Here is a 15,980-nt window from a genome sequence, read left to right as displayed (position 1 = left end):
ATTTGGCGCTTTTCAAAGTCTGCACAATGGAGTTTGGCACAAGAATCATGTTTTGTGGGGCTAATTGCAAAGCGGTTTTAAATTTACATCCATGATCTATATTTGTGTAAAGATTTTGAATGGAAAGAAAAAACTAATAGAAAAGGTAAAGAGTTGGTAAAAAATACCGTGTTGACAAAAGGATATATGATAACTTTTATTTGAATCCTCAATTTATTTTCGAAAAAAAAACTCTTCATGTAGTTCGTATGAAATGAAGTATAATTATACAGATAGATTTGTACATATTGGAACTTTCCAATGCTGTTCCATGATGATCAACCCGCTCAAGAAATTTCTGAAATGAAGATGCAATGTGGTTTACCAAGAACGCAGAAACCACCGAAGCAAATAAAACTTCCGCAATTCCGATGCATTTTAAGAACTGTGCCAAGTTTAAAGCCACACTTCGTCTCCTGGTATCAATGGTCACCAATCAGCGCTGGGACGCATTTAAGGTTTTTATGATTTTTGTTTTGTTTTTGTTTCTTTTTGTTTTTTGGAGTTATGCATTCTTTGCCAAATATCAAAGTCGACGAATGTCCTTAATTTGCTTTGAACGTATTTATGAACTAGTATACTATTTCATTTACAAAATAACTATGCAATGATTTGCTTGTATATTTTTTTCTGGTGAAAACGGAAAATGTTATCGCTGCTTCTGGTAAGACATAGTAAGGTGATAAAAGAGATCTATAGTATATTATTTACAGACTGAAATCAACGGTACGATTAATATAAATAATTGATATGCATAATTACATGCATAAAGCTTGATGTACGCGCTCCTTATTAACATACTAGACACAACAACGATTCAAATAGAAACCGTTTGTTTGTTTGGTTGTGGTTTTGGGGGGGTTTTTCCCCACCTTTTTTCATGCAATTTTCCATAAGGGATGTTTGGGATTTTTTTCTCCATACCATATGATTTGCATGCATGCTGTTGTCCAGTAATTGTTTCAAAAAGACATGGACTAGTTTAAGATATTCATGTTATTAGCTGTATGAAAGAACAAGGCTGATGTGTTCATGTAATTCAAAGTTTAAAGTTTAACGCAACTTGTGTGCATCCAAGCAAAATTACATGTATAAGCAAATTCATGGAATTAAGCCCCATTTTCTTTTGACCAATATTGCCTAAAAATAAAAATGATCTAAAATTGATACTGTTGCGTTTAAAAGCACGCCTGCAGAAAAGGAGGGAATTCTGGGGTTGGTTTCCAGGATTGAACTCTAAACGATTCCAAGTTTCGACAAAATATTTTGTCTTAAAATTAATGTTAAATAATGCATTACTGGAAAGCAAATTCTTTCTTCATCGGAAACCTCCGGATTGAACATACATGTACATGAATAGTAGATGACACCCCCTTCAGTTTTGGTCATGAATCTTAAATTTCATAGGTAATTAACAATTTGAAATTCTTTGTAACCTCGAAATCATATTCACCAGTATCATAGGCATAGTCTTCATCATTGTATGGTTAAACCTCGGATCACCGTCAATACTAGTATACTGGACGTGAATGAAGCGCCTTTAAAGTCTTACAGTTTCTTGGTCACAAATAATGCATAGACTATTTTATAAATGCTTTTATTTTAGGTATGAAAAAACACCATTTATATGCCTCCCATCCGCCTATTGTTTAGATTGTATTATACATGTATTACTGGTTAACTACATTTAATAGTATCTGTCAGTCGGAATAGCTTTGTCTGCTGTGTGAATTGTTCAAACAATGGTCGCATATCATTTTCTTTACGCTTCGTGAAATTTTGACATTGTTTAAAAGTTGTCATTTCAATATCATTAATGTTATCAAAAATAATGTTTGTAATCTTAATATTATTTTAACATTTATGTGGGGCATATTTTGCTTACTATTATTATTTACGTCTGTAGGGAAAAGAAGAGAATTAACGCCATTTTCTTGCTATGTTTATAGCGTTTCCGTCGGGGTTGCTAATGCATACTATTCAATTTGTAGAGAATAAAAAGTTGACGAAGTGTACGAATAATGAGACGCTTTAAATACCCATCCATTACATAAGAAGAAGTTGGTAACAAGATACGAAGAAGAGTGAACATAACATGCAAGGAACATAATAAAATGAGAAAGGTATTAAAACGATCTCGGCTAAATTACATACATTGTATAGATATATTTTTTTGAGTATGTGTATGCCTTATATGTATATTATAACGTATGTGATTACTGATGTTAGAGTTAATTTACTGTAAAAGTGAAATAAAAAACGTGTTCCTAAATGTCTGATATGATATATTATAAGACATTAAAGCAATTTAAATTCTCTAAGAATTCATCGTATTGACTTTAGTTTTTCTTATCCTTGGAAATCGCAACAAAGGGAATTTGATATGCCACGGCAAGGAGGAAGTGAAAATACAAGCCTTTTATTCGCTGCTGGCAGACTTGACAACTTCTGAATGTCATAACAGCCATACCGTTCTTTTCCCAGCAATATCTGAATGGTAAGATACACGCATTTGTACTCTTCTTATATAGCGCCAATTCGCAATACAACATACTTAAACTTGTACGTCTATTTTCAGGTTTACGCTTTTAGTACCACAAAATAAATATTCCGATATGGTGGGTATTTTTAAGAGTAATTGGGTACTTAGTATTGAAGACCGGAGGTAACGTATCAAACGTCGCTGTTGTCTGCATTTGTGGCGTCTGCTTGCAATGTCCACGTCTTTAAATTAACTCAATTTTCAGGTCCTGACAAAGGTAGGTTTTTTGTTTGTGGTGTCTGCGGTTGTCCGCGTCTCTTTTGGCTTTGTCGTCTGCTTTTTCCGTGTGCGCAGTATGAGTGAGGAATGAGAGGAAGTTGAACAGCATTGCCTCAGTAATTACTTTTTTTCCAGGGATAATTTTTATTAGGACCATACACCTTAATTACTAATTTTGTAAAACAAAAATTGCAGCAACCACTCCCAATCCTTGTCTGGAGTATCGAGATGCTCGTTATCTATCCGACGATTGTGGAAACCATAGCAGCACCGGATACTGCGCGCAAAGCAACAGCGCATGTCTGCCTTCCGAGGACGGCTTGGACTGGACTTGTAGATGTATCCATAGCCATTACAACCACAATTCGTCGTGTGTTCCAGGTACTGACGTCCTGGCATGTTCATGTATTAAATTTTTAGACTGACTTGTGTAAAATATAATTTTGATTCAGGTACTTTAAGTATTCCAACAGGACAGCATGTTTCTTTATAAAATTGAGACATTGAACACGTGTTCATTTTCTATTCTAGTTCCAAGTTCCCTTTTCGAACACAAGGTTATGGCTTTGGGCAGTCTTAAATCTGACAGGATTGTTTTACTATCACAGGAAGATACAAATAATTCAGGTATGTAGCAGTTATTACATCTAAATATTAACATTTTATGCTGATCGTTAAGTTTCCTGATACTAAGTATTACGTTATATGGTCATAATTGTTTCTACAGAACATTTGTTTGAATTCGGAGATGCTGTTGAAGATGTTAACAGCAATAGTAGTAATTGTGTGATCAGGACCTTCAATTCCGGATTTAATTGCTCCTTAAACAGTTCAGGAATTATTGTCGGTGTTAACAAAGTCCTTGACAGTGCATTATATCACGTGATAGTACACGTTACTTTACAAATTGGGTCGGAAAATGCAGAAGTTGAAGATACACTCTCGATATTATTTGAGGTCCAGGCGACTCAACAGAATCAGACTATACTTATTGCCGAAGGAACATTAAAAGATACACTGATAACCACGGTAGATCTAAAAGTAAATGACACCAATCCATCAATACAAGGAAACGCCCACTTCTTGAGCATGGACTCCAATGGACTAGTGAAGACGAATCAAACGACATTGCTAGACACAGATTTCGTCTCTCAAATGTTTACAGCAATTGTCTATGATAATATCTTCCTTAACATTGTAGTATATAAGCTGTCTCATCAAATAAGCATTAACGAGAACACAAATGGTACTGTTATTTGCAAAACTGATCAAAGGGTTGACAGTGCGTTATTACAGACTAAGGACTATTTGCTGTTACTGCCCGACGGGTCAATAGTAGTGAAAGAACCGTTTGATTATGAAATGATTAAAGAATACATGTTTGAATTGTTCGGTCAGGTTGACGATAAAAACTTTACGATTAAAATAACTTTAAATATTTTGGACGTAAACGACAATCCACCTGTTCTCGACAATAATTACATGTTCACTGTAACCAACTCACAGCTCCGTGCCATTGTGGGCGTGGTCCCGGCGACTGATCCAGACACCGTTGGAGTACTGAACTACAGTATCACAGATGAGGGCGGAGATTCCAGATTCCTGATAGGTTCTTTCGGTGAGGTGTCCATGGTGAACACAAGGAGGGGAGGTAACGCCATCGTTACTGTGACGGACGGCGTGTTCTACGTCAACGCTTCCGTCAAGGTTAATGTCGTGTCTGGAGAGACCAATGATACTCACGAACATTTTAATGTCTCTAATTGTTCTATATTTGAAAACAAAGATAAAGGGACATCTTTCTGCAGCGTCTTTAAAGAAGGATATGTCGATTATACTTTTGACCCTCTGAGTGACCGGACTAAATTCAATTTGAATAGCACTACGGTAGGAATCGTATTGTACTTAAAAATGGTTAAGTTTACCGGCGCTTTTGGTATATTACAACAATAAAAGTTATGAATGTACATATAATTTATTTGAAGCAATTTTTTGTAGGGAAATATTACTACGAACGCTCCACTGGATAGGGAAGATATTGACCATTACGACTACTCCGTAATAGCAATACAAAGCAAAAACCCCTGTAAATTCGCAGTAAGATATTCCAACCAAAGGCTTATTAAGGCTTTATGTTCAAAGTTAATTTACAGATGATAAACTGAGCACTAGTGTCCCTATTTTATTTATCTCTTATTTTAGACCATTCCAGTGAAAATCTCGGTTCTGGATGAAAATGACGAAACACCAATGTTTGATCAACCGGTATATAGAGGAAAAATTCGAGAAAATGCGAATGGTACCAAAGTTACGGTAATGACACTTTTCGAATTCTCTGTTTACTTTAATATCAGTCTAAAATAAATTTCTGCGCATTATTTTGACAATGCATCTTCATCAAAAAAAATTATGAAATTATTTTTTCAGTTGGAAACCCCATTAAAAGTAACGGACAGAGATTTGAATTCTACTTTCATATTCAATATCTCTGGGACGGCGTTTACTATCAGTTCCACTGGAGAGATTTTCACATCGGACGAGACTATAGACAGGGAGACACACTCCAGCTATAGCTTAACTGTGATGGTCTCGGATGAAAAACATGAAACTTTTTCCATTGTGGAGATTTCAGTGGAAGACATGAACGATAATCCGCCAATGGCTTCTAACATGACGTATGCAGTAGAGATTTATCTAAATACCGATTGATTATTGATATACTAGATAATTGGTCTGATATACTATGATATATCAGAACTTCAATACGATGTTGATTAGTACATGCATTCTGTCAAATTTATAAACAAACCTTTCGTTTTCTCTTGATACAGATTCTCAGTTTTTGAAAACGCAACAGAAGACACAGACATTGGACAGGTCTTTGCAACAGATGCAGACATAGGAATAAATGCGCAGCTCATCTTCACAGACGCAAGCTCTGGATACTTTGAAGTGAATATCACTGGATTCTTGAAAGTAAACCGATTGTTAGATAGAGAGACAAAAGATAAAGATGTTTTCACTGTCAGTGTCTGTGACAGTGGAAGGGACATATCATTGTGTATAATGCCCTGGATCACTGTCAATATACTGGACGTAAACGAAGCGCCTATTTTTAAATATAATAAAGAAGTACCTGTTTATCATATACCAGAGAATTCCAACTGTTCTTCAATATCGGATCTTACAGAATTCTTTGTAGACGGGGATCTTGGTGTCAACAGAGAACTTGACTTCAGCGTTTTGAGGTTATATTATTGGTTATTAAAAACGACAATTTAGGTTTATAGTTTTAAAAACGTCAGCTATAGTTTTTTAACATGATGTAAAAACTCTTAACCTATAATAAAACATGACTCGGAAATTTTTTCTTTAAATTCGAATTTAAGGCTTAAATTCGATTTTACTTTTATAACAAGCTAATCAAAGCATATAAAATCCCCGTCTTTATGTGTTTGTTGATTGTTTTATATCTGTAGCGAGTCGGATACATTTCACATCGATTCCAAAGGTAAACTTTCCTGTCCCGACTTAGACTACGACGATAGCTTGAATAAGGTGTATGCATTAACTATCCAGGCTACTGACAGAGGAGACCCTCCCTTGTCTACGAATGGAACCATAATTATCGTTGTTGAAGATGTTAACGATAATGCCCCTATACCTAGTGATGAAACCAACTTCGAAATTGTGTTTTACAGGTAATATTTGATTCATCTGAAGTTTTTTTTTATGGAATGGGTTTCCCTAATTCCTAAACGTCTCATTTTTAAAGTAAAGTCGAGAAAACAAATCATCTCTATTATAAGGAAATTTATACATTAAAATGCTATGTATTAACATTTTTTTTCAGCGGGAGATGTGAAAACTGCTCTAAACTGGTGGCACTAATTACTGCAACAGACAAGGATTCTGGTAGCAATGGAGAAATAGAGTTTCAAGAAATTCGTGGTAATGCCAGTACTTTTCTCGAAATAGACAGCAGCACTGGATTAATTGAAGCACCCACTAATGATATGAGTTTGTCTAACGGAACTTACCTGTATATCGTGAATATTACCGATAAGGGCACTCCGTCCCGTGGTACAACAGTCACTCTCTCATTTAACGTAGCTGTATTGATGAACACTCAAATTTCTAGAGTTTTTGACAAGGACAAACTAATATTTAATTGGACTGAGAATGTTGCTTTTCCTTCACCTTTCATTCCTGTTAAAAATTTCACCAAAAATTTCACAATAAACCCGGCCATGTCCATTGAGAAATTTGTTTTGCCCAACTACAACCTTGGGGATTTCTACCTAAATGGTTCTGAGCAAGAATTTCTTTACGTGAACAGAACCAAACATTCAACGTTTTTCGACCGAGAAACACAACAACAGTACAGATTCATTATCCAAGCAAAACTTCCTCTCTACAGCATGCTTGCTGAGGTAAAATACATATTACGGTACTTTATCCTGAGAATGTTTTGGCTTTTTCTATTTGTTTAAAAACAAATTAGTTTACAAATTTCATTAATGCGCGGTATAATGTATTTTGGTTCCTTTTTTTATATTTTAGTTAACCATTACTATCATTGATGTCAATGACAATCCGCCTCGATTCCAATCTGACATAGCACAAGTAGCTGTCATCAAAGAGAATGCCACCAACGGCACGTCTCTTGACCTTACGTTTGTTGCAACGGACAGAGATGAGGGTGAAAATGCCCAGATAGCTTACAAGATTTCAAACGATAGTAAGTCGATCCCCTAATACACGTATTGGTGTGTATCTTGCTTTTCTTACCATACAATTGGAAGTATTTTATACTATTTAAAAAAAACAAAATAAAAAATAACAAGATTACTAAGTGAGTTTATACACGTATTGCCCATTTTACAGATTGTGACAATGTTTTTCAACTTAACAATTCTGATTCCGGAAATATTGTTCTAATTGGAAAACTGGATTATGAAGATAAAGAGTACTGCAATTTGACTCTTACGGTAAATATTGAAAATGTGTAGTATATAGCACCTTTGCATTAGTTGTCTAAAACTAGATTGATATAATAGTTTTAAAATGGCTTCGTTTTGTTTAAGGTATTCAACCCGAATAATGAAACCATGCAGTCTTCCGTCGATGTTCATATCGAGATTGTGGACGTCAATGATAACTCGCCGTTATTTGATCAGTCCGTTTACCATGTATCCATCAATGAGAGGGTCAAAGACCTGGTAATATTGCAGCTATAGTTTCCGACATTTTCATCAATACACTTATTTCACGATTTAAGGCTGACTATCTGTAATATATGAGTAAAGTGCAGATTAAAATCCATTTCAATTGTTCTAAAATTAATCGTTTCACCAAGTTTGGATTATCATATTAAAGAAAATTGCCGTAGAAAGTTAGCATCATACGTTTGTGGATTTTGACCATATATATAACGTTCTCGCGGGAACACCAAATTTAATTTTATTTAACTAATTAAATTAATGAAGTCCTTTTCTGTTTTCAAAATTATTTACAAAACTAGGCAGAGGAAGAAGTGTTGGTATATATCAATGGATTAAGTGTAACTGATCCAGATTCCAGACAATTTGGAAAGAAGAGTGTTCGAATTTCCATCGAGAGACCATCCGAATGTCCTCTATTAGTTAGAGAACACAAAGGTTCGCCACCTTTTCATTAATTTGAATTTCATAGTAATTATTTAAATTAACATTCTAGTTATCATATACCTTGATCATGATATTCACTATAGCATTGAATGGTTTATTTTTGACGTCGTCGTTACATTGTCTGCTCACCTGACGGCAGTTATTGACAAGACGACGTCAAAAATTAAATAAATCATTTAAAGCTTATATTTACATTCCTTTACAGATGAAATCAATTATTTACTTAAATAAATCGATACAAATTGCAGATCACGGAGTGAGTAAATTAGTAACAGCAGGAACAGCTGTTTTATAAAAACCTATTTAAACTGGTTATCACATAGACTGCTAAGTTGAGATCGATGAGCTTGAAAATATAATTCATGAAAAATAACTCTTGAAATATTGCTTTTAACAATAAAATTAACTTTTTGTTGAATAATTGTAAAACATGGTGATCAGACAGCATGTATGAAATATATTTTTTAACTGATAACATAGAAATCCCTGTTTGTGGACTACTTATGTAAAGTACATGTTAATTCATACGCAGTGATTAGTTGTTACATTTAGAGGCATTTAAAGACAAAATTTAATGGAAAAACACGGTAGAATGTTAATAAACCTTCTTGAATTGCAGTTGACAATTTTGTTCTGATGATTAACCAGAGTATGACATTAGACTATGAGTCTACCATCAACTTTAACTGTACATTGAGAGCGACGGATGGAGGTGAGACAGAGAGAGGAGTCACAATTATTGGTCTTTTATACTGATGTATAGATCTGTACTACTGTATAAATATCATTTAGCATATACCGGGTACCTAGTATATCAATTGATAATCTAGCTTTAAAAAAATATTCAATTCTTAGCCAAACGCATAAAGTAATTAAATCAATAACGAATGTCTTAAAATGCTTTAGTATCAAAATTTACAACAATATAGGCTACTTTACAAAAAATAGCCCACATTAATTACAGAAGGCTTACTAAGGAGGCTCGGTGGTCAACAAAAGTAAACATCAGATCTATCTCAATTTTAAGATATGGTTTGTTTATCTTTAAAAAATCATTTAGTAAAGAAATAGTCCATCGATTTTTCCTTTTGAATTTGGATTTTTTTTATATTTTATATTGAACTCTTCTTCTAAAGGAGATTAAAATTGTCTACAAATGGCAACGACTGTCGAGCTCTCTTAACCAGAGTTTTCAACAGAGATATACGGTTGTAATAAAAGAATTTCGGACTGTTTTGTCCAATTTTCATTTTTTTTTTCACTTGGATTTAAAATATGTTTGGTAGGTAATTTGTCATCAACTGCACTTTTGGAAATCGAACTTCTTGACATAAATGACAACTCGCCAGAGGCAGATGACGTCATTGAGAGAGAAATCCCGCGAAGTTCGGAGATCGACTACGTGATTGTTAGCCAAATAAACGCCACTGACAGAGACAGTGGCAGAAATGCTTTATTATCATTTGGTAATAAATACTTTCTTGCACAATGATAATTAAACTTGCTTCTTCCTTTTTCATTTATTCCTAATCATGTACATGTACTGTAGGTTTCATTAAATTGCTCATTACCTTCATTTTACGAAACGTTTTTTTTTAAGATTTCAGCACCAACGATGATGGATATTCTTACTTTAAAATAGATGCTACAAATGGAAAAATATCTATCGCAAAGAATTTGACGACTCTTCAGTTGGACTCGGTAGAGCTTACAGTCATTGTTAGCGACGATGGTCTCCCCCAACCGCTGTCCACCTCAGTCATGGTGTGTTTGTTTTTCCTTTCCTTACTTTTCATTTCTTTTTAAGGAGCATCAAGGACATTTGGTGTTTTTGTGTTATGATTGGTGATAAAGTATTTTATAAAATTCAAGATTTAAAAACACGAATATATTTTTATTCATTTGAATAAAAAGTTATTTCTCTTCCGAAGACGAATATGATTTTAAACATAAGACATCTGTATTGATTTTTCTGACAGGTCATGATTATTATTACTGATGACAACGAGCGCCCTTTCTTCTCTCAAGCTGAATATCGGAAAGGAGTTGAGGAGAACACCAAGTTAGAAGGCGTGCTTATGACAGTGACTGCGCAGGACCGGAAGAAGGAAAATATAACTGCATGCAATTGCACTTACCGACTTATTGGTGTGTATTACATATACTTATAAGCAAATAAATGTTTTTTCTTTGTCTATATTTATTTTTTTTAAAATGATACTTTTGCATTTCAGATATCAGTGATAATTCCAACGATTTTTACACGATAGACGGTGTCACCGGGGATTTGATTGTAAATGTGAGTGGGTATGATAGAGAGGAGGAGCCATTTATCACCCTGACGGTGGTGGCGAGGGACGAGGGAGGTAAGGAGACCAGCGCCAGGGTCAATATCACAGTGCTGGACCAGAACGACAATGACCCAAAGTTTCTGGAGGATTTCCAGTTTGAAGTCTATCAGGTAGGATCAATCGAGAGTTGGGCTACAGTAACTGACAATGTTATTTTGAAGAAACTGGTCCCATATACTAGTAATGTATGCTAATGGATTAAAAGGGCTTTAAAAGGATTGATTTAAAATAATAAATTAATTCTATCCGTGTAAAAAAAAGCCAAAAGAACATATACCTGCAGAGGTTGAATACGTTGTGTTTTTTGTATTGTTTTAGGAGGCCCCTGTCGGCACGTGCTTTGGTATGGTGACAGCAGAGGACAAGGATGAGGGAATGAATGCCGTCACACTGTACAAGATCATCAGGGATTCCAACACTTCCAGTAACTACAACGATAGCGTGATCGTCATAAAAGAAACCACTGGAGAACTGTGTAGCAATGAATCCCTGAACATTGGGGCAGTCAGAGACTTCACGGAACACGTATGCTTAAGAGAACATACATTATATATGAAATATATGTACCTTTTATTGAAAAAAAAATCAGCATTAATTTTATTGGTGTTTCGCGTTTTACGACCTTAAAACTCCATCTATTTTTAGGTCACCTAAGTAAACTCAGGTGACCTATTGCTGTCTGTCGTCGTGCGTCGTGCGTCGTCCGTCGGGCGTTAACAATTTTACATTTTTAACTTCTTAAAAACTACAAGGGTAATTGTTACCATTTTTGGTGTGAGGCATCTCTATGGTAAGAGGATTCATGGCTCTACCACACTGGGGCGCCACAGGTGGGGCCAAATATGCAAAAAAGCCAAAATTTCAAAAATCCTATTCTTTACTCCCACACATGTGAGGAAAAACTAGTTGCATGGTTATGATATCCATGAAGCCGTCTTTCAAAATTATGAAATTCATGGCCTCTGGGTCAGGGGTTCAGGCTCTAGGGTGGTGCCAATATGGCCATATAGTAAAAATGTATTAAATCTTAGAAAATCTACTTCTCTATTCCCATATATGTTTGTTAAAAACTAAATGCATGATTATGATGTCAATGAAGCCCTCTACCAAAATAGTAAAATTTATGACGCCTGTGTCAGGGGTTCAGGCTCTAGGGTGGGGCCAATATGGTCATATACATGTAGTTAAAATGTATTAAATCTTAGAAAATCGTCTTCTCTACTCCCATATATATTTGTTAAATACTAAATGTCTGGTTATAATGTCCATGAAGCCCTCTACCAAAATTGTGAAATTCATGACCCCTGTGTCAGGGATTCATGCTCTAGGGTGGGGCCAATATGGCCATATAATAAAAATGTATTATATCTTTTAAAAAACCTTCTTCTTTACTCCCACACATGTGGGCAAAAAACTGAAGACATGGTTATGAAGTCCACTAACTCCTCTACCAAAGTTGTGAAATGCATCGCCCCAGGGTCAGGGGTTCCAGACATGGGGGGGGGTGTGGCAATATAGTGTTAATGCATATAATGTTTAAAAATCTTCTTCTCTACTCTCACACATCTGTATGAAAAACTGACATCATAATTATGTTTACCAGAAGTCCTCTACTAAATTTTAAAGTTTCTGCCCCCTGGAGTATGTGTTTTGACTCTAGGGCAGGGCCAAAATGGATGTTTAGGTGTTGATGCATATAATGTTTAAAAATTATCTTCTTTACTCCCACACACCTGAAAGGAAAACTGAATTCATGATTTTGTATAACAGATCTTTACGTTTTTTCCCCAAAATTATTGGTTTCATAGTTCTTTTTGAAAGATTTCAGGCAGGGAGGTGGTCGTCATTACAATTTTATAATTTTTCTTCTCCAGAATGAAACCTAATTAAATGCATATATGAGACTCCTCGACAAGTTTGTGTATGGGTAATATGCTACTCAGGTGACCGTTAAGGCCTAATAGCCTCTTGTTGTTAATATATCGTTACGAAGTAGTTCCCTAGATGCAGTTATGCAAGGGGGAAACATATTTCAAAATTAAGATTAATTCTCTTTATATACGTATGGGTTTATATATTTTGGTGATGACTTTTGCCCTTTGCAAATGGTTTCAACTACATTTTTTACATTTCCCCTCTATATAACCTGTAACTTTCAGGTAAGGGTGGAAGCTATTGATAAAGGTGACCGCAACAGGAGAAACAGAGTGACTGTGTCCGTGATAATCAAATACAAGGACACAAACCAGCACCACCCTACCATCATCCAGGTCGAACAAGGCGGTATGTGAACTGACTTCATTCCTCTCCTTTTTACGATAGAGTTTTTTTTATCTCAGCTTCATCGAACTGCATGACAATGTAGTTACAAGTATATACTTTATGTTTTGTTGGTCTTGGAATGCAACCTTTTTTATCTTTAAGATAATGAGATGTGTGAAAATATTGGAATAATAGTGGATGGCGAGGGGGTTGATTTTATGGGTTTTATGTATACAACTGTGTTGATTACAACTGAAAAATTCAGTAGTACTTTCAAATCCTACTTATCAGCAAAGATTAACTTGTACTTCGTTGTTTTGGTTTGGTAGAGAAGATTCTTTAAGCAAAGGAAGCTTGACTCTATTTGCTCTATGTAACCTTGCAGATATTGAACCAATCAGTCTGAAGAGTCGTCAAACGAATATACCTGTCACGACCTTGAGTGCAAATGACCCTGACGAGGGGAAGGACGGCGAGGTGGAGTTCAGCATACTGGAAGGAAACGTTCTGGTAACAACGCTATTTATATCGTTCGAAATTCATTTCAAATACTGAAAAACGTTTGAATGTAAACCTGAACATGATGTGCTAATAAGATGTGCGTGCTTTCTCTTTAGGACATGTTCACGATAGACAGAGATACGGGCGACCTGTCGTTCAGCAGTAAGATTACGATGATAGGGAGCCATCCAGTCTATTTAACTGTTCAAGCTACGGACAAGGGTGTCCATCCAAAATCAAGGTTCTGCTTGTTACATGCATCTCATATCCTTAAACTTACAAATATCATTTTATTATTTTAAGAAGCTTTACTTTCAAATTTGGATCCATTCAATTCATAATCCTTAAAAAATACCTTTGCATGTAAATATTTAGATTCTAAAACAAAAAGAATGATATTTCCATCTTAATGGTTTCAAAACCCCTTTTCAGCACTTTAACGCTCAATTTGACCTTGGAAGGTGAAAAGGAGAGCTACATCGCTGATAAAGTCAAATCTGCAGAAGAGTTTATGACCTACACGTGGTCGCTAGTGGGCGTTGCCTGCTTCCTCATCCTAGTCACGGCGGCTGCGGTTTTCGGGTGAGCTAATTTTCACCCCATCTTAAACAAAAATATTCTACAAACCAATTTTTTAACTAAGTTAATACTGCATTGACTTGTTACTAAATTATATTAAATTCTTCCTAAATTGAATTGTATCAACAAACATCACATTTCGATAAAGATTCATTGAATTTCATTTTCAGTCGACCTGTGGTTATCTGTTGTCGTGTGCCGTTTGTTATGTGTTATTGTTAATAAACTTAAAAATGCATTTTTTACTCTGTTTTATATGAGTAGGTTTTGCCAGTCCCGTATAAAGGCCCATAGGGATTCTGAGTTAGATGACGACTTCCGGAGGACTTTAAACGGTCTGAAGCATAACGTGAGCTACGGTTTCAACATGCCACAGATGCACATGTTTCAGCAAGATCGGACAGACACAAACGTAAGTCAGCTTTACGTGCACTATATTCAATTCATACATGTATGTATAAATATCATGACTACAAGTATCAGAACGAGTAAAATTCATAATAAATTGCTTAGTGGTATATGTAATTTTATAAAGATTTATTAATTTTGGTCATTCTCTCTCTCTCTCTCTCTCTCTCTCTTATGACCATTAATTAGAAAAGATATAATGATCTTTTTAGTCATAAAACAACCATTTCTATTACCAATATAGGCACAAAGAAGAACACGCCTTAGATCTGAGTAAGTACACTAATATTTCTATATACAAGAAATATACAAGACCGTCGGTGTTTAGTTTCCATATATTGATTTGAAGTAGAGTTCTTAATTGTCTGGGTTTTTTTTTCTAAAAAATTCATATTCAGTTGATGATTAAGTTAATAAAAAAGCATTAGTTAATCAAACTTATGTCAAATCTTCATAATTTTTCCACCATATACATTTGATTTGTAGCAGTACCAGTTTTGAAAGTAGTCAAGACAGGTACCCCCCAGAGAGAGACGTGCCAGAGGAGTTCGACCAGAGGAGGAGTTTCAGAATTTCTCTGTTTGATCCATCCCCGGAACGACATGCCTCGGCGCCCCAACTCCCACCACCCAGGGAATCTAGTGGGCCATTAATTCCTAAACCTGACTATAATTAGCAAATGTCATGTACCATTGTATGAGTTGTATAAAGTATTGAAGTATCATTTTTACATCTTTGATTGCGAGTTTTCAGGGAAACACTTTATATATGAGTGAAATTGCTTTTCATGCCCCATTACTTTACCATGTGATTATAATATTTATGTTTATAACCAAATATTTCTTGCAGCAAACTGTTTCGTAATGTTTCAATTATATAATCAACACCACATTGTGATTGTTTTGTTTACTTTACGCTTCTGGAATACTTGTGCACGGGTATTTTACCACTCATAATTACTATGTATCAATACTTTACCTTCATTAAATTGTTATCCATTGTTCGTAATGTTCCATGTCTCATGAATGATGCATTTTAAAATCAATATATTAAAGAGTTTTTTCCGTTGTTTTGTGTGTGTGTGTGCGTTGTTTTTTTTTTTTGTTTGTTTTTTTTTTTTTGGTGTTTTTTTTTTTTGGGGGGGGGGGTTCAGATATTCACACAATTTTTTTGTCATAATATCTTGTTTTTTCCCCCTTTTCTGTAATTTCTTCATCTCGCTCTAAGACCACTGCATTTTCTTCGCAAACATGCAGTTAATTGGGAGATTGTCTAATTAATCAATACGATAACATGTTATACAACATTCTAAACATTGTTCTCGGCAGCTGTAAGGGTCCGTTATGTGAAAGGTATGCAAGCTAACGTTTGTTCAAATTAACTGAGAAAAAAAATCTGTTTATTCATATT

The 15,980-nt window shown here is 35.1% G+C and overlaps 1 protein-coding gene across 4 annotated transcripts; it reads left to right on the top strand.

The window, feature by feature from the left end:
- Positions 1-281: 281 nt before the first annotated feature.
- On the top strand, positions 282-15,639 carry LOC128177981 (protocadherin Fat 3-like). Of its 4 annotated transcripts, none has more exons than XM_052844935.1 (29): positions 282-497; positions 2,031-2,162; positions 2,383-2,536; positions 2,618-3,181; positions 3,332-3,427; positions 4,307-4,687; positions 4,799-4,897; positions 5,003-5,113; positions 5,228-5,475; positions 5,632-6,048; positions 6,280-6,501; positions 6,654-7,233; positions 7,364-7,541; positions 7,688-7,791; positions 7,888-8,022; positions 8,325-8,460; positions 9,089-9,181; positions 9,756-9,935; positions 10,070-10,233; positions 10,449-10,617; positions 10,704-10,930; positions 11,139-11,345; positions 12,980-13,103; positions 13,468-13,592; positions 13,700-13,824; positions 14,016-14,165; positions 14,427-14,574; positions 14,815-14,843; positions 15,057-15,639. In XM_052844935.1, the coding sequence occupies exons 4-29, from the start codon at positions 3,029-3,031 to the stop codon at positions 15,244-15,246; spliced, it is 4,791 nt and encodes a 1,596-aa protein (XP_052700895.1). In that variant the 5' UTR covers positions 282-497; positions 2,031-2,162; positions 2,383-2,536; positions 2,618-3,028; the 3' UTR covers positions 15,247-15,639. The 4 variants fall into 4 exon arrangements, with proteins under 4 accessions (XP_052700895.1, XP_052700909.1, XP_052700901.1 ...); XM_052844949.1 differs by having other exon boundaries at positions 286-497; positions 2,413-2,536; XM_052844941.1 differs by lacking the exon at positions 282-497 and adding an exon at positions 553-703.
- The last annotated feature ends 341 nt before the right edge of the window (positions 15,640-15,980 follow it).

Source organism: Crassostrea angulata, chromosome 1 (genome assembly GCF_025612915.1).
Source record: "Crassostrea angulata isolate pt1a10 chromosome 1, ASM2561291v2, whole genome shotgun sequence".
Lineage (NCBI taxonomy): Eukaryota > Metazoa > Mollusca > Bivalvia > Ostreida > Ostreidae > Magallana > Magallana angulata.
The sequence above is the reverse complement of the archived record's forward strand: the minus strand, read 5'-3'. Positions and strand labels throughout refer to the sequence as shown.